General features: G+C 43.0%; 1 protein-coding gene across 4 annotated transcripts in view; it reads left to right on the top strand.

The window, feature by feature from the left end:
• Positions 1-19,950, top strand: part of ptprub (protein tyrosine phosphatase receptor type Ub) — a 147,377-nt gene that overhangs the window by 25,885 nt on the left and 101,542 nt on the right. For all 4 annotated transcript variants that reach the window (XM_068569314.1, XM_068569312.1, XM_068569311.1 and 1 more), the window contains exon 2: positions 19,605-19,736. In XM_068569314.1, the coding sequence (XP_068425415.1) occupies positions 19,605-19,736 (132 nt within the window). The remainder of the gene's footprint in view (positions 1-19,604; positions 19,737-19,950) is intronic.

Raw genomic sequence — 19,950 nt, 5'->3', positions numbered from 1 at the left:
GGTTGTGGGGTGTGTTGAATTGAGTCGGGGGTGCGTTTTATTGCTTAGGTATTGCGTTGAATTGGACGATGGCATTTCTACTTCTTTCAGTAGTTGCAGTCATGTTTAATTTAGAGGACCTGTCTAATCCTCATCATTTAATAAACAGTTGCTATGTATACTCCTATTTTATAGTCGCTGCTCGTGCGCAGCAGCATACACAGTGGGTCCCTGTCGGCCTCACAGTCACCCGTTGTTCTCTTTAAAGTGGACTCAATGCAACAAATTGAAAATACCCAGAAAACATCTTAAACCATGTTGTGCTTCGCAGTGATTGCAAAGCATGAGTCAAGCCTCTATTCTTATTTTTAATACGCTCATGGATTCCTGGTCAAAGTTGGATATATGCCTAAAAGTGACTCAGACTGTGGTTGTAAACATGATGTTGTGTGATAATAGGGCTTTTTCAGCACAGGGCCAATCCTTTCTCTCGGGCAGATTTTCTCCTCATCATCTTTTATCACGATTCCAATCCTGAAAAAAAAAAAAAAAAAACGGTCTTCCAGTGATGTGCAGTGGCAGCGCTGGCTTCCAGAGTAACGCTCTCCTCCCTCGCTTCCCGCACTCTTTTGCCACCCTTGCCCCTCGGTGCCTTAGCTCCTGCTCCTCTTGCCAGTGCCCTTAATCTGACGTTGATGTAAAGTGAAAGAGCACTGGCGCTCCTCCGACATCCCTATCCAGGCCCCTCTGCGTTTGGTCTCCAATCTACCGCCTTTGCATTTGCTTAGCGTAAGGCCCCGAGCTTCTTTCCACCCCCCCCCGCCTCCATCCTCTCTCCATCCTCCCCTCCACCCTCCTCTCTGCCGCTGCCGGGATGAGGGACTACGAGCTGCAGCTGATGTGGCTTGGCGAGCCGTGCGAAGTGAGATACAATGCATAATTATGTTGTCAGAGGACATCATGATGGAAACATCTCAGTCCAGGGACATCACTTTGGGATCCTATCAATTTGGAGCCCGCTGAGTGCAGCGTTAATAAAATGGAGGCTCGCGCGGTCTGTGATGGCAGCCGGAGAGCTCCGACTCGTGGAAAAAAAAAAAAAGAGCTTGTTAGAGAGATGGTGACAGGAAGTCCGTTTTGCTTTCACGACAACCACAACAAAGCTATTTTTAACAATATGCTTTGAGTCCCTTTTGAATCTGCGGCTATCGAGCCAGGGTTCACCTGTAGGTTCATCCTTGAGCGTTGTGTACTGCGCATGTTGAATCAAATGTGATTTTCACGTCATGTTCGACAAGACGTTCTCCCAACATTCCGATAGCAATTAACCTCCAGAGATAACCCCGTAGGAAGATATTGGACTTTACCTCTATTTGTCAGCCATTTTTCCTCTGATAATTAAACCAGGAAGATATGCATCAGTCTTTTTTTTTTTTATGTAGTTACTTTTTCAACTTTCAGCTGAACGAAATTGCGACGCGTTTTGTTAACGGCAACCAATTATGTCCCCAGACTACAAGCACACTTCATCTGGACCAATAGAGGACGGAGCTGGAGACGCAGAGCATCAACAATTAAAGCACCGTGAATGAGTCCTTTTGTTCCTGAAAGACACATTCAAGCGACACCTGCATTCTGAGCAAAACTGCAATTTCATAGAACTCGCCAGATGTAACAATAGCAGTCTAATTTCACCATGATTAGATTTTATAATTAGGACACAAATGGATCTTTCAGAATATTGTCCTGAGCATAAGCTAGACGGCGGCATGCTGAGAAAATGTGTCTACCAGCAGGGCGTCGCCACATATACAACAAATAAAATCCGCTCAGCCCGCCATTCTAATGCCAGGTGTTGGAGGTCTAAAAGTACTTGATTCGTAGTAAAAACTAATTTGAATTTGGCTGTTTTGAGTCTGTAAAACTCCCAATGTGAAGTTTGGTAGAAAAATGACTGGCTTTGATGATATCAGGATGTAGCTACGTTTGAGAATACGCTGGAAGTCATCTCTAAAAGTCAAGATTTGGATCACTATACTTGAATGCAAAGTAAAAAATGCACACACTCTATCGTACAAAAATGACTGTTTCCTTGCTCTCAACAATTCAATTCCCCTTTCAAGACCTTAAAAGTGACAAGTTTGCACCTTCATGGAAGATATTATTACACAAAAGTGCAGTTCTTATAAAAGGGTAAAAACCTCATGAAAGGATTGGATTATTTTCTGACCTTTTCCTAAATCGCATAGGTCTTTGAAAGCAGCTAAAACCTTTTTACAACGTGCTACCGTGAAAATGTTTTTGAGGTGCATCTCTGACTTGTGGAAAATGATCCCTCCTTTTAAGCCGAGGTGTGGCAAAGGGAGTTTTAATTTGTTTTCTGTTAGCTTTTGAAACCTTTTTCAGAAGAAAATGTCACATTGTCTCTCGGCTACTGATATCGCAAAGGATAAAGTATCCTATCAGGGGAACAAAAATGAAGAATTTAGTTATTTTTTTGCATTATTCAGAAAGAAAAATGTAGTAAAGGTATATTAAAAGGATTGCCTTTTGCGGATAAATATCATACCAGTCATATTTCTGTCATTTGGATGAATCAGTAAGCTACATATTGGCCGTTGGACGTCTATGGTTGTCAGTGTTCCAAAGAGAATACGGAGTACTTGGAGAACTAGGTCATCTTCCATGCATTGAAGCTGTAAAATGAAAAGAAGGATGCATACAGATTGGTTAAAGGCATGTATCACATGCATATTTGGCCTTGTATCATGACATCAATGATGTCCAACACATCAAGTCTCCACAGCCCACCCAGTCTCTGCTCTCACTTCTCAGTGAGTTTGAGCTTGCAGCCTATCTGTGGCTGCATGACCTCTAGTTCACTCTGCATGGGTCCCATAACTGTGAGGAGGAGGAGGAGGAGGAAGCAGCCTGTGGGGTCCTCCAGCAGTCGGGAAAACCAACTGGGGCAGAATTGCCACTGAGATGCAGCGGGACGCCGCTATATCTGAAGGCTCTGCGTGCTCTTATGTTGGCTTGTTAATGTTCAGGGCTGCACCCTGCATCCACACGGCTGATCAGAGAGCCGGCCACAGGCATGGGATATCTAAGAAATGTTTGCTGCTACAAATCATGGAACCCTCGTGCATCGGTTCATGTTTTATGTCTATGAAGAGGCTGGTCCTCTAAACATGGAGCAGAGCTCCAAAGGTCTTTTAACAAACTGCAGTGTGCTGTTTGGCATTTGCATTGAGTTAAATCACATTTTGAAATGCCAATCGGCTGCAAACGATGTGTCGCAGTCATGCACGGGGTTTGACCACCGAAACATCAACAGTCAGTGAGAGAAGCAAATGCATATTAAAGGAGTTTGGATGTGCAGTCAGACTCCACATGCTGCATTCACATGAAATGAGGCAAACTGGACGAGGACAGGATGGTAAAATCAGGCGAGGCAGGCAGAGAATAACGGCAAAGGTTTACCGGTAAACAGCCTTGCCCATGAGCAAGGGTCGTCCTTCCATCAGAGGATCGGCTGTTCGATCCCCGGCCCCGCTAGCCGGGGTCGATGGGTCCTTGAGCAAGACGCTTAACCCTAAAATTGCTCCCGTAGCTGCGACTACGGTGTATGACGGTTAGACAGTGCTGATGTGGCACCTTGCATGGTAGCTCCACACACAGGAGAAGGTTATTTAAGTCTGCAATAAAGTAGGAAAGAGAAATATTTACATGCATTACTCGGATGACACAATGAGGTCGTAGACACATTGTCATGCGTGTTGTTTTGTCGTTCTGCTATTCTTTCGAAGTGTTTCTTTAATTTACCCCTCTGTGTCCGTCTGCCTGATTCCACGTGGATGCAGCTTTAACCTCTTATTCCTCTGGACAGCCGACATGTATCACAAATGAACCTCTTGCTCGCCAACTTTTAGTGTTCACCTGCCGGGAGAATGTCCGTAATCTGCAAGTTTCTTGGAAATATTTGTGGATCTGCTTAGATTTCTTAAAAGAAATGAAGTGTAAAGGGGCCAACGCTTCGCGGGCCCAGTGGGGAACCGTTCTCTGGGTTCTTGGAGGCGTTTTTATGTTGAATTTGATGTTCAGGCAGAAAGGCCTGACAAATGTGCTGATCGCTCCTACCTGTCGAACGTTTCCCTCTGCAGTTTAAAAGCTAGGGACAAGCAGTATTTCAAAGCCCAGCAAGTACATATATTTCAATATTATTCATCAAGAATAAATACAAGAAGTGGCCGAGTCGTCAAATCATTTCATCTCCAGCCTCCCGTGTCACTCCTTCAAAGAGAGAGACAGCTGCCGCTGTCATTCGGGGTCGGCGGCAGAGACGCTCCCACTTTTCATAGTCCAATAAAAACACAGATGCCTGCCACAAACAACCCCGCTGGCTGTCAGCGCGGCGCGAGCGCGGCCCCCAGATTTCGGGCAGAATTTATTGCGTTGCGGTGCATTGTGTTTTTGTTTTTTTCCACACCCAAGAAGAAACTCATCCGGGCTCACACGGGGCGCGGCGAATGAAGCCGCAGGGCGGTTCCTGGAATGTCTCTTTTCTTTTGGCTAAAGGGAGACAGGAGGGCGAAGAAGCGAGAAGATGGCGACCGGCGGAGAGAAGAGAAGGCAGAGCGGAGTGATCGGGGGAAAAAAAAAAAAAAAAGGCCGTCGGCGGCCTGTTTGTATGACTCAGTGGAAAATGGGCTTCGGTCGCTCCGACGCTGCAGAGGTGCTTCCTGGGGGCCGGCCGGAGCCCGTTCCTCAACCCCGCACCTCCCTCACAATGAGCCAAGAGTTTAATTAGCTTTCTAACGGTGAAATGTTGGCAGCCGTCCCTCTCTCTGTTCCCCCCCTGGACTTCTCACCTCAAACACTGTCCCCTTACTGGTTGGCCGAGCGCCAAACAGAAAGTAAAATATCGTCTGGTCTTTCTGCTCTCTCACTCTCACTCCAGCAAACACGCACACGTATGTATTTGTTTTGCAGCAGTGCCGTGTTAAACATTTCCATTCCGTTATCATCTTAGCAGCAGTGCTATTTGACTTGGTGTTAATTAGCCAGCGTGTAGGGTTTTTCTTCTGAAGAGGCTTGTCACATTTTCCTCGACCGTGCGATTAATCAGGGTCCGGATTGAATATTCATGAATCTTTGGTAAAAGTCTGACACGCGTCAGAGGGGAATTTGTTCAAAACGGTGTTTTCCACTCTGAGGGGAGCTTTGACTCTGTCTTCAAAGTGCTGCGACCGGCTGAGGCCTTTTGTTCCCGCCGTCTTCACTCGCCCCACCTAACAGGGCTGGAACGGGGGTTTTGGCATTTTCTTGGGGTTTTTTTTTCTTCCGCTCGTCGCTGACGCACCGGGGCCAGCTCTCTGCACCTCGATGCTCTCTTTTTCCTCTCCTGACGCGGTGTCGACAGCAGACTGTCACTGATTAGTCCCCGGGAGACCAGAGGAAACACTTCTTTATTACGTCGGAAAACACGCAGCGTGGCACAATCTGCCGCGGCTTCCGCGTAGCGCCGGTGATTTCCTCCTCGTGTATCTGCAAGCCGTCACGGCTGAACATTCAAACCACGAAATGATGTGGACGATCAATGAGCTGCTAGGTTGGCCGGTGCTGGACTTGGCTCTGATTCTCACACATTCCCCGTCTACTGCGAGGACCAGCTGAACTAACAGAGTCTAGTCTTCAAGTCTGGATCTTTCAGACCAGGGCCAGTTCGGGTTGGGTTTCGACGCACTAAACTAATAACAGTTGAAAGCCACAAACAAAAAGTTGTGACATTTATCAGAATCCCCCCCCCCCCACCCTTGGACTTGAGGTCAGTTTAATCACCTTCTTGCTTCACATCTCAAGCATGGAGGACAGCATAGGAATTAACAGAGAGCGCCGTGAGCGTCAGTGGGTCAGGAGGGCAGCTTCAGGTTTATTCGGCGTCTCTTGTGGCCGTGTCTCCTCGGATTGAGTGTGAAAGCGCATCCTCGTGTGTGTGTGTGTGTGTGAGCGCTGCATGTCTATTCCCATTTCGCCACACGTCCGTCTTTGTTTGAGTGACGGCCTGTCTGCGCCGTGTCTCTGCTGCAGCAGCAGCAGCAGCAGCAGCAGCATATTGCACATATAAATGAATGCGGACAGACAGACAGGAGCACACATGCACATATGAGAGCACACACACACACACACACACACATACACACACAGCGGACTGACCACTTGGCTCCGGCTGCAGCGAGATTGATGCGAGGCACCACGCGACTGGGCAGGTGGCAGCTGCACCAGGAAGTAGGCCCACAGCAGGCCCAAGCAGCGCGCTCATAAGAGCTCATAAGAGCTGCCCGGATGCGAGAAGATCAGGTGGACGTTGGCGGCCGGCTGCCCAGAAAAGGGTAGCAGAGCAGTTGGATGCTGGAGGGAATGGAGGATACTGGTAAAAGGTGATGAAGCGTGTCTCTTTAGTTGAGTTAGACTTTTTTTTTTTTGTTCTTACACTGGAAGTTGAGGTATATTAGCATTGCGGTTCAGAAGTTGCCCCACAGGAACACTTCCTGAGTGCATAGAGCCATCTGGAGCGCCAGTTTTGTCTGTGTTCACAGGAGCTGAACTCGGTACCTCAGCGTGAGCTTACACAAAGAATTCGCTGTGTTTCCGTAACTTTTTCTGTCTTATCCTTTTTGCATTTTCTCTCAGGAGTTTTAGAGCCGCTTCAGCAACTCTTTTGCTCTCCGTTGTGGAATCTTTACAGCAAAAACATCACCGTGGCCGCTGCTATCTTAGATGAATTGCACTTCACTTTGTTTTTTGTTCTCTTGTAAAACACAGTGGTTTGCTTGCTTGATTTTTTTTTTTACATATTTGCATTAGCGTCAGGTGAATATTGTTGTTCTTTTCTGCTTATTGCTGCTGAGACACGTGCCACACCTCCTCTGTGCACCAGCTGCACAGGTGTCAGGACATTTCTTCACAGATAATCCCTTAAAATGTCATGGCCAAATGGGAGGATGCCTCGTTTCTGTTTGGCTTTGGAGTCACTGGAGTTATTTAAATACTGCTCAGCCTGAAACAAGCCAACACTATTTGTCTTTTTAATTAGCCGCATGTTTATGACCTTTTCGTCGCCGTGGCGGTTTACATTGGACGAGCTGGTTCGCCGGCAGCAACCTGAACACATGTGTTGCTTTTCTCACTGGTGTGAACGTTGCAGAGCTCATTTACTAAACAATGCTGTTGTGCCCCAAAGACATGCGTTACTGGCAGTAAAATGGGATCAAAATGCATCCCCGATGTCCGGGTGTTTTTCACTTTGATTGCTGCTGAATGTTGTGACGAATATTTAATTTTACACAGAGAAAAACTTTCCAAGAAACAACTGTGAATTGAAACGCAAAGAACATGCACATCAGCCGACACAATGCTTAACTTCTTCGCTGTGAACTGGTAATGAAACAATTCAAATCCTGGCTGCTTTAGTGGGGAAAAACTTGCTTTTGACTGCTTCGTAATTTTCAACATTTACGTATTTTTCGAAAAAAAGTCCCACACAAATCACATTTATATTTTGTGTTCGACACAGCTTGTCGGACTATATCATACTATATTCCACAAAATGAATATATTACTGTCTGTGTGCGCCTGTTGAGATGTCGTCTGTGTTTAGGTGACGAATAGAGCACAACTTATCATGTTGACTAAATTTGGTCCCAGGTTTTAATTACCCAGAAGAAGAAAAAACAACTTTAAAAAGGGTAAAATCATTTGCCCTTTGTCTCTTTCATATTGATGGCAAGAGAAATAAAGGGCATCCACGTGTGCTGCTGCATCGACAACAGGAACAATGGGTTGTGAGAGAGCAGTGAGGTCCTCCCTTCTCGCTGCCTTCATGTGATGCTTCGTGGGGGCGAGTGGGATGGAAAGGCCGCAGGTTGCGGAGACGGCAATTGGCCGTCTTTGTGTTAGTGGAGTTGACGGGCAGCAGAGCAGTGAAGCTGCTGCAGGGTACGTGGTTTAGCAGTGTTGATAGACAACAGGTTTGTTGTTGTTTTTTTATTCCCCGGCGGCGGCGGCGGCGGCGGCGGCGAGTCGGGACACTACAGGCAGTTTGATTAGGATGCAGAGTCAAATTGAATTGGCTCAGCTGGTCAGGAGCCGCATTGAATCGGCCGAGGTCAGTCAGAACGGGAAAAGAGGAAATGGTTGTTTACCCAAAAATAATTGTTAAATCCCGACTCTGTACTCGTGACCTTTTTTCTAAATGAACCCTGAGGTCGTGTCTTTATCCCCCCGCGTTGTGGTGACCGCAGCTCATTCACGCTGTTTTGATAGGAAAGAGAAATCTCTGAAAGTGTCGGCGACGCCAGGGAACGAATCCAATATTTACTTCAACTCTTCAGCTGTGGCAACAACGCACAGGAAGTGTGGACATTCACAAGTCAACATTTTCTTCGGTTCTGCATATTTTCCACTGCAACTGGAGGTGCGGGCGCGCTAGTGAGTAATACGTTTTGAGATTTAGATCTGTGTCTTGTTTGACACATCGTAATCACCATTTAAGCACATTTCAATTGCATCATAGTTTAGAGAACGTGATAATAATAACGTGATTCATAACGCGAGGAGGGATTATGAGTCATTATGGCTCGGTCATAATGTATTAGTATGTAAATTAAAGACATCAATTATTTCACAAGCGAGGTGTGTCATAGTGTAGTATTTTTATCTCCGCGCGTTAATTATTTATCTCTGCAGACACGGTCCTGTGACATGGACGAGGAAAGATTTTGGATCACGTTCTTGGTTTTTCACTTGGTTTACTCAACAGGACTCAAATATTACTTTAAAATATACGTGTGAAATGGAAATCCAATAAGAATATCAAATGCTGCTAATTATCTTAAAATATGTAATGAGAAAAGTGATCAATACCTTTTGTAAGTAAAAGTGAATCTTAAATGCTGTTCAGGTCTGAAGTCTTTCCTTTACGCTTTCCCTATTGTATCAATCTTGTTTTATTTTATCAACTAAACTATCTATAAAATGTCATTAAAAGGTGTAAAACATCCATCACGATTTCCAAGAGTCCACCGCACCATTACGCTCCGTTATTTTCATTATTAAACAATCTGCTGTTTTTCTTTCTCCCAGAAAATACAAATAAATGTCCGTTACATGTTCCCAGATGTTGGTATTTCCGGAGCATCAATTCAAAACCCTGAAACATTCAGTTTACTATCACGTGACAACACAAGCTGAAGCTAAAATGAGACCATGTTAGCTTTTAAAATCTCCAATTGATGGATTATGAAAACAACGGCTGAATACTTTTCTATAGATCGACTAATCAATAAATGCACTAGCCATTTCAGTTGACGACTAAATCCAAAGAGTATATATATATATATATATATATATATATATATATATATATATATATATATATATATATATATAAACCAGAAAGCCAATCAGAGGAGCAAAACCAGCAACTTTTTGGCATGCACTTCAACATTTAATTAATAATCCAACTTCGACAGCAGATCACTTAAACGTGCCGAATCAAAAGAATGCAGTTTTTGGCAAAGTAAATCTCATTACATGTTGACAATATTATATATTTCAGAAGAGCTCCTTCGCTGCAGAGTCTCGGTCCCTCGCTGAAGTAAAACATGTGTTCTCCTCGAGAGACTTGCGTCTTTTAGCCCTTCGCTATGTCAAGGACCTGCTATTCTGCACTATGGTTATTATTTCTCTGCTTTGAACCTACATTTGCAAATGAGTTCTTTTGTGTGTCTCTCGAATCTAAGAGTATTCATAGAGCCTTGAATGAAACAGATGTTGGAAGTGAAGCCACCAGACAGGAGAGATTTCCTCCTGCTAATTAAACTGATTTGTTTTACGGGCCTTCGCTGTCACGAGCCACTCCGCCTTTTGTCGTCTGAGTGGAAGACTCGGCGGAAACGAACGCACGGCAATCCAGTCGTACCTGGGACAGACATCGACTCAAAATAGATCAATGATTTGAAATGAAAATAAGTGTGATAATTAACTCCTTATGAGCAGTGTGAACTGAGAATTATTCTACTGTCGGGGGGAGGATACCCAGAGGAACTGGGAAGTGGAATAATTGATGTTTTCTTTTTTTTTTTCTCCGAGAAGAAGAAACCGAAGACAACAAGCGCAGATTGCCTTTGTCTCAGCGTCTTTGTTTTTCCCTTTTGTGTTGCCCTCAGAATAGCACGGAAAGAGAGGAATAATATTTTTTGACTAGTCTACTGATGTCTGAGATACTTTTTTTTTTATCATCAACCCTCACACAGAGGATGAAATATTGTACCGATCCTTTTTAAAGGGAAGGCAAAATTAATTTACAAGATGAATCGCGGCTGACTGGTATATGAGGAGTCAGTGTGAACACAACTGGAGCGAACCTTTGTCATTGTTCACTATCAGAAGGTGAAAAAATGAAATGTTCTTGAAAAATGTGGCTTTCCTTCATTTGGATTACTGTATGGAAATGATGGGGGAGGGGTGATATATGTTTCTCCTTTTGCTGAAGGCAGAGTATAGACCCACTTCACTTTTTCTCATTCCAGTTTGAGAAGCAGAATAGACATAGATCTTTGTTATTTATTTAGTTTATTTAGCAGGGACGTCGCACAAGACATGCATTGAATGAGTTATAGCTAAAAGCTCATTTTTTTTTATCTGCAGTCTTTGGAGATGTAACGTTCAATCACTCATAACCAGCCTCCCAGACAATGATTTGTCACTATCCTACTGTAGCTCCTTCAGTTTGTCAGCTAAATGCAGTTAGTAGGTACATTTGTCATGTGTTAAATGTTACAATCAATGCATTTTACACAGCCAAGTTTACAGGTTTTTGAGAATACGTCTTCACATGTGAACAAGGTTTACCTCGGAGCTCAGAGAGGTCTGAAGTGCCTCAAGTGACCAAAAGTACAGGTTTGAATAATGTAAAAGAAAAGAGTATTGGAGTTAAAAGGAAGTGAGTTTTTAGACCTCGAGCCGGCTCTCACCTCGGCTTGAAGCTAGTAGCGTGAGGCTACGTTAGCTAACGCACCCACATCGCCAACCAAACAGTCCAGTTGCATTGTGGGAAATTTGGATGCCAGGTATGTTTTGTCAAGGAAGAGGAATGCGTGAAAAAAAGGGACAATATTATCTGCTTCTGCTGCATGATTAGTTTTTACTTATTTTGAAGTGTCCATCGGCAACGTTTCTCTTTAAGAGTTTATATTAAATGTGTTTCATTGGCATTAATATAACAATGTTGCCAACGTGTAGTAATGTTGTTATATAGAGGAAAAAAAGGTGAAATTGATTAAATCATAGCAGAAAGCAATTAACAATTCATCCTTGCTCTGTGTGTCTTGAGATACTTAGTTATTGAGCCACCAATCCAATAGTGTCTTTTCATTATGAGATATTGAGGGAAGAGTGTTGTTTCTTCCAAAGTAAAGGGAGTCCAAAGAAAGTATGAACAATGCTGAGGGCCATTCTTCCTTTTTATAAGAGGGAACCATAAGATTCAGTCATTTTCAGGTGTAATTACTAGGGGTGGGGGAAAAAATCGATATAGCATAGTATCGCGATATTTTGCGTGGCGATATTGTATCGATACGCGGAAGCCAAGTATCAAACTTTTGTTTAATCAATTCTAAACGTTTTGGTCCTAGAATAATGAAATTAATTTATTTGTTGTTGACAATTTGGGGTTGAACATTTTTTAATAAATCGCATTATATCGGGATACTCAATGTATCGCGATAATATCGTTTCAGGACTTAAGTATCGTGACGATATTGTATCTTGGGACTTCTGGTGATTCCCACTCTTAGTCATTACACCTTTAAAATCTTCTTGCAGTGTAAACATTCTCTACCTGTTCACTTTTCCTTTCTCAATCTTCTTGGCCCTCTGTCTCTCTCTGTGTGTGACCGGGACCGTCCAGCCACCTGGGCTGAGTTATTAATGCCCGGGGAGGCAGAGAAGATGATTTCATTGCGTATTCAGGTGTGGGGATGGATGGCTTTCGGCGGCAGCCGAGGGAGTGCTGGGGAGGAGAGCCTCTGTAGAGAATAAATATACCTGTCTCCAGCTGATGCATCGGGCCACACTCGGTGCAATGCAAATCAGCCACTCTCCACCCCCCTAACTGCCTCCGGTATTACTCACCCTGCTCCCACCTGGATCCCCACCAGCCAGACACTCAGTCACCGCAGACTCCGATGAGGCTGTGGAAGTGGGAGAGCTCTAAGGTACGGACTGTTTTCGCAGCTTTCGCAGCTCCCGTTTAGGGGGGTGGGGGGGGGATGTCGATCCGTGGAGCTGCCGTGCCTCGTCATCACGCCGCTATTTCCCGTGTGACTTTGCAGGTTCTGGTGTTCATTACCCATCCTGGCTGCCAGATAATTAAGGGCAGAGGCTGAGTTGACATTAAAGCAAAGGTTGTGAGTGGTTTCTCGGAGCACACACATCGACGTCTACTTTTTTTTTTTGTTTTGCTGTAAACTGGAGACTAGGTTTTAAGTGTTTTGCTCAGAGTCTTGAAATTGGCTTGTTGGCTTCCATCTCTCGGACATTGTCTCATAATGGAAAAGACCAGAGGTTTTTTATTTTCCAGGGCACAGCTGTGAGTCATCACTTGTCCTTTTTTTAATTTTTTTTTTTTTTTTTAACTTTCCTCTGAACCTCCCATCTACATTATATTTTCCATCTTGAATCTTAACTGCCTTGATTTTTTAAATTTTTTTAATATATTGAGCTAAAAGCAGAGTTTGACATTTTCATGAATTCACGTATTCACTTTCCTGCCAAGAGTTTGATGAGAATCCAAGCAGCACTTTGTAACTTCTCTAATTCTGGAGGCGGGGACATATGAGAGGAGACCTGTCTCTTCTTTCTTACAACACATCCTGACCCATCATTGCTGAGTAGCTGAAAGGTCAATTTTATGAAGTTGAATATTCTACCTTTGTCCCATGGGGCCCAAAAATACTTTTCCCCATAGTGGATCCATGTTATTGGGAAAGAGACGTATCTAACTCAGCAGATATATATTTTTTAGGTAAATCAAGTCCACCGTATTAAAACCTGTGTATATATAAGAATATACTTTATTTACGTCGTTAGGTACTAAACGTGAAATTCTGAGTTATTTTTCTTCTTCCGTTCATGCAAATGAGCTAAAGAGACTTGAATGAAGGCTGGGAGGCAGAGCTAAAGGAAACGTGAGTTTTGATAACCCAAGATCAATGAACGATCCTGGAAATTTCCACTGAGCCATATTCATAGCAATGGAGGCCTCGATTCTCTTTATATACATCCATGCAAATGATACAGCTTAAGCGTTGCAATGCATTCACCACACTGTAATGGGACCTGCAGAGTTTGTAGAAGTCTTTGCCGCGGGTCTAGAGCGTATAATAACTTACAGCTACAGTGTATGAAACTGAACGGTGAAACCAAGGTAAATGAGGTCTTGGTTTGAAAAGCTCTTTTCAAGGCTGAGATATATTTCTGTGCAGAAACACCAGTTTAATCATTGATTCGAGACGAAATGGCAGCACTTTACTAATCATGCTACTTTATTTCAAGGCACCATGAAGGACTCTGCTCACAGCGATCAATCTGCCAGATCGGACTCTCTGATATGAACATAGATTATGACACATTCTGGTGATATTATTTCATGTTGACTGCTTTTACTTTTCCACATATTGGATAAAGAATGGTTGCGTGATATGATGATAAAGTGTGAGACTATAGAAGAAAATATATATTTAGCTATAACTACGTATGGAGGGCTTTTCTGTAATATCTCTGGTTGTTTTGCAATGTTTTGGATCGTTGAACATACATTATTCATGGTAATATTGTATTCGTATACAGTTTTTGCACTAATGTGACCGAGCATTTTCTCAATTTCATTTTTTTATTTTAGAATATATGACATTGAGAGTCTGTCAGAGGATTGTATCAATGTTGCCCACCCCTTGATGGGTCTTAAAGTTTAAATATGAATTTGGTCGTGCCCCCAATAAGATGTTTTGTTCTACATTTTCTCACTTGAGCAAATTTACTGCGATTTTCTCACACAGCTTTTTACTATCTCTTTGAGGGGCTGATTCGGTACTCAAACAAATGCTACTGATTTACAATCTGTACAAGTATTGCCCTGTAGTGTTTCGATTCGACTGTTTTATTCTGCTCACTCTCTTGAAAAGACAGTAAAAAGATTAACTGCAGTGTTTCAGATCAAAAGATTGCTTTCTGTAATTAATAACAGATCTTTCTTTTTCTTCAAAATATTGTGAAAAGAGGTGCTAGAATTGCACTTTAATGACAGTCTGCACGTGACGTGACCATATAATTTAAAATAATTAAAAAACTGTTGCTCTGCCACTTCCTAGACTTCATGTTTTGCTGCGTTTTGATTTATTCAAGTGAAAAGTTGTTGGAATAAAATAAATAAGCTTAGGCCGGCGTCCTTCTGCTTAAAACATATGCAAATAAAGGGATCAGCAGAGACTTTGACAATATCCACTGTGCATAGCTGACGCTCCAATTAGATAGCGAGGCAAAGGATTATACAAGTAAACACAGAGAGAGCAAATCTAACATGAAGGTCTACATGTGACACTCACAACCGATATGTGCCTTGATTAGCTGTGCATATATAAAACGAGGGAACATTTTATTACAAACGTGAAAGCAACTTGGAGTGTTTGGTAGCCAAGTTGCCACTTTATTTCATGTCCTTATGAAATCAAAGAGGAGCTCCTGCGTCCACCCTCTGACAGCGTGGCTCATTACTTTCACTGTGTAAATCTGAAGTTTATCTCTGTTCCCTATAAAGTCGGAGGTCGTGGATCAATTTATTTATGAGCGATCGGTGTTGATTCATTGTAAACGCTGAGATCAGTGTTTAAAAGAGTGTGACAAAACCAAAAAGTGACAGAAATACCTCCCATCCGAGTCCTTAAATCCCCCCCCCCCCCCCTCTCAGCATCTCTAGACCTCAGTCATCTCGCTCCCTCAGGTGCTCCTGGGAACAGTGCACTGCTGTGCCGCATGCAGAGAACCACAGCAGGCCTATTTGGCCCAGCTGAGTGGTTTGAACAATGTTTTCTACTGCGTCCTTAAAAACTAGCTTGCTTCCTGGCTTGTTGGAGAGAATTTGATTAATCAGGTTCTTCCGTTTTGCTTCCAAGAAGAGGCACAGCATGTCCTCTTTGGAGGCTTACCTTACATATTCAAAATGATTGCAATCCTGGCAAGTAGATCAAACACATCGGTTAGCAGTCTCACAAACATTTTAATGAGGCGGGCCCTATAATTTGTTCTCCAGAATTCATTCCTCCAAGCACCAAATAGTGACATGTCTCAACCTCGGCCATAAAATCTTGGCAGTGTCTGACTTTGCACTGGTCATTGCACTAAATTAAGCAGTAATTATTCAGGTAAAAAATGGCCACTGACAAACCCACAGACCCATTGGTCCTCCTGAAGGAGCTGAGGAGGGAGTGCGTTCTGTCATAATAGATTGGCTGCATCCCTCCCAGTGTCTTGTGAGGAGATGACATTCCCGGGCAGCGCTGGCCTCGCGCCCCGGCTTCCTTCCTCTGGATGATGAGTCTCTTGCAGGGAGGAGTTCGCGGGCTTCATTTACCGAAGCAGCAGGGAATAATATAGTGCCAGCTTTTGGATGTGTCAGGTCCCATATCTCTGGCTGTTCTATTAGAAATAGACCCCAGTGTGGGACAATTAACCCCTGGCCTCAGCAGCAGATCTGTGCAGTAACAGCGCAGCACGGGGCCATAAATCAAACCCAGAGGGAGAAATCCACACTCCCTCCCCTGTTGGTTGGCTGCTACTATCGCCCAATGGACTGAGCTTACACGATGGTAGATATGCTCCGGTGTTATCGTATGATCACTCGAGGTGCAAGTGTGATGTAATAGGTTGGCTGTAGGCAAGGGCACCCTGAGTTTGTTAGTGCTGCAGTGATACACCATCTGGAGAAAATCCAACACCTGAGAGCTACTGTAAACCTACAAACCAAACGGCAAGACCTATTTTATCTCATGTTGCTTTCTTGCAAGGCACACGTGCTTTTCTATTGTCTCAAAGAGCACCCAGCAAAATGCCCTCATGTAACAAGCTCAATATTATTACAGTATTTTCTTCTGCCATCTCTTCCTACAAATTCATGCATGAAATTGTGGCATATTTATCTATAGGTACCAATTTCTATGTCGCCCGAGGCCTTGTGTTTTCAGGTTGTCCGTCCGTCAGTGTGCCTGGTGATATCTGAGAAAAGCGGGTGGTTGGCACAAACCTGTCGAGGATGAACTGATTATAATCTGTAGGTCAAAGGTCAGAGTGACATGCATTAGTTTCTTTCTAGCTGCAGTGCATCTGGTTTGCACTGTGCTCGTGCATTAAAACATATTCCAGCTAACAGCAAAACCATACTGTGATGGAACCAGCGACTGTTACATTGAATCAATTCCTGAAAACTTTCAAACATGCAGCATGAGCGAGAATGCTCAACACCCCTCTCTTAACTTTCAGATGCTTCATACTGTACAGTCCAAGACATTCGCAGTGGAACAACATTCACATCAGAGTCTTAGTGCTAACCTGCAGAGTCTAGTTAGTGTATGAAACTGAACAGTGAAATCAGGGTAAATGAGGTCTTGGTTTAAAACTGCAGAAAAATCTTTTCAAGGCTGACACTTTAATGTGCAGAAACACCAGTTCAATCATTGATTGGCCGATCGAGACGAAATAGCAGCACTTTACTAATCATGCTACTTTATTTCAAGGCATCATGAAGAACTCGGCTCACAACGATCAATCTGCCAGTTGGGACTCTCTAAAATGGACACATGGTTATATTTTTTCCTGTTTATGCCATTTTCTTTACCACATATTTTAAAAGAAATGGCAGTGGCTCGGCCTTCAGGGCCGGCTAAACCTCTGCTGGCCTGAACAGAATCACAAAGTTACGGCTGTTTTAGAATTATTATAATATTTTTTAAATCAAATGTATATCTATTAAATAATGTAATGTATTATCATTATTTTTCCCTATTAGCTTATTTTCTCATTGCGCGCCGCGATCAGCTGTGAAACTAAACAGCGGGCATAGGGACCAAAACCACGGCCGCCACTGAGTGCTGGATGATATGATGATAAACAGTGTGAGGCTATAAAAGAAAAATATATTCCGCTATAATGTTATTACCATGGAGGGCTTTGCTGTAATATCTCAGGTTGTTTTGCAATGTTTTGGATCATTGAACAGGAATGATTTATGGTAATATTGTATTCTTATATAGTTTTTGCATTAATGTGACAAAGCATCTGAATTTGTCAGGTATAACATTTGCTGGATTAGATATGAGGATGAACTGATTAGAATCTGTCGGCCAAAAGTGACTGTAACCTCTCAAACCCAGTCATTCATATGCTAATTACAGCAGTTCAACACAAATGCCAAACAGGATAAAATGATGAGGTGAGGACATTGTGAAAAGACACGGATGTAAACTTCAAACTTACTTTAAAGCGGTAACTGTAGTTGGCAAAGAAAGTTCTGCAAATCCTGTGAAAAATATTTTTTTCTACAGCTGCTTCACAATAAAAGCCTAAAAAAATAATTAACCGCAGCAAGAAACATAGAAAGCAGGTTAAATAAATATAGATGGCAGGTTAAGATAGATAGCAGGTTTAGATAGATAACAGGTTAAGATATCTCTATATCTTAACCTGTTATTTATAGAACAGGTTAAGATGTATAGATAGCAGGTTAATAAATATCGATAGATAGCAGGTTAAGAAATATGGATAGATAGCAGATTAAGAAAGATAGATAGCTAGCAGGTTAAGATAACTATGTCTTAACCTGCTATTTATATAACAGGTTAAGATAGATAGCAGGTTAAGATGTTTGGATAGATGGATTTACAATCATTTTTGGAACGAGCTTTGTCCGCTTGGTAATTGGTCTTGCTATATTTGTGTCTTTTCACAAATGCACATTTTGGCAGAACAAATTCTCAAACGGCACCCGGCTCTATCATAATCTTAATTACGTCCTCCATTTTAATTTGGCCCATAACATAGCAAACCAGCAATCGCAATAACCTGTTAATGACCGGAAGCTGTGGCTATCTTATACAACGCTAGTAAAAAAAAGTGAGTTATGTCTCCTCACTCCAGTGTAGCTGGCGTTTTTCTCTGCAGCCTGTCATATGGAGACCATTTGTTTAATGGCAGATTAGAGAAAAGAATGAGCACCAATAAAGCTGCAGACCACACGGGTCACCTTCAGGAGCTTCTCGCGGTAATGCCATCGTTAGCATGTGGCGTCTCGTGCTGTCCTACTCCAATTATGACTGACGCGGGCTCTGGTCTTATGACGGCGCTGTTCAAACTGCCCGCTGCTAGACTGTAATTCTCCCACCGATGGATTAATGTGAAATCTGGCAACAGATGCAGAACTGAAGCCCATTATTCAGGACCCAAGGACCATTAAAGCCATAGCTATTAAATATAATTTGAAAAAATTAGCTATTTGGCTCGTGGTATAGCAGGTTGTGAGGTATTATGATAATCACTACATTCCCCAGGGTGCCTGCTTTCCCCAAATGTTATTGCTATTTGTATGCCTTTGTGCATGGGCTTTGGGATATGTAGTCTTGTTTGTGGATGCTTAATGAGAGGGGTTATTCTCCTCAGATGCAGGGGCAATTATCGCTTTTGCCAGGAATTTTGTACCTTTTTTTTGTGTGAGTCTAAACTATTAACAGCTCATTGCTCGGTTTGTAGCTGGTTTGAGAGCATATGTGGACACATTTCATCTAATATAACCTTGACACACAATCCTGTGTGTATGAGCCTCGCTGATATTGACCACTTAAACTCATACTTTACATTCATGTGAAAGCATCTCCACAAGTACAAAGAGTTGACTATTTGTCTTTGAGGGACACACATTGCCTACTCGTCTGTGATTCCAGTCAGGCTATAATAATCTGTAACACAACATTTATTATAATAAACTGACCAGTTCTGTTTAAAACACTGGTGGCAGCAGTTGGTTGAAAGGTTCCCATCAATAGCAAACGCAGGTCATTGTTTTAGTCTGAAAGGGCAGCGAGCTGGTCAGTGTGGCTGCAGGCCACATTTCATTGTCAGTGGATCAAGTGTACATTTAGTGCGGGATTGCTTTTTTATTCCACTTTTCATAAGAGGAGGCGGTTCAGAGTGAATTGGAAAATAAAGCACCAATGCTCTGTTATGTTTCCCAAATGTTGATTGCAGCGACAATTGTGCTAATCGAGTATTTTGATATTTTTTCAAGCATAAATTCCAACGTTGTTGCTGTTTTTAAAGCTGGTCTAGGAGTGATGGTCAGACAAAAGGAGCAAATAGAGTGAAAGTATAAAAGTGATTACATTAGTTTATTTCTGTCCTGTCTTTCAGCCATCTGTGAGGTAAAGCTATCTCTTTGAAACAGTAAAAAAAAAAAACACCAAAAAAAACATGCTGTTCCCTTTCTTGATGGTCGTTTTAATTGTCCTCTCTCTTCTCAGCGGCTGGCTGCACGTTTGAAGAGGATTCGGACCCCAGTCTGTGTGACTTCACCCAGGGGGAGGAGGACGACTTTGATTGGCTGCTGTTTCGGACGTACAGTTCACCTTATGCCAGCCCCGACCTCCTGCGAGGTGAGTGGTCCCCACTTCTACACTTCTGCACGGGACAGTTTTTCAGGCGGGCAGCCATTTTGTCTGGTCGGATCAGATGCCTGTCGGCATGCAGATTAGACCGAGCAGACCCGGCGCTTGGCTCACTCCAAATCTAAAAAACACATCAAGTACGAGTTCATGGGGCACAACACTAAAGGCTATTTTTTGAGACGTGCCAGCAGCTGGTGTGTGC

The sequence above is a fragment of the Clinocottus analis genome, unplaced genomic scaffold (genome assembly GCF_023055335.1).
Source record: "Clinocottus analis isolate CAN_PGR_092001 unplaced genomic scaffold, fCliAna1.0.p SCAF_9, whole genome shotgun sequence".
Taxonomy (NCBI): Eukaryota; Metazoa; Chordata; class Actinopteri; order Perciformes; family Cottidae; genus Clinocottus; species Clinocottus analis.
Note: the sequence above shows the minus strand (reverse complement) of the source record. Positions and strands in the feature narration are given on the sequence as shown.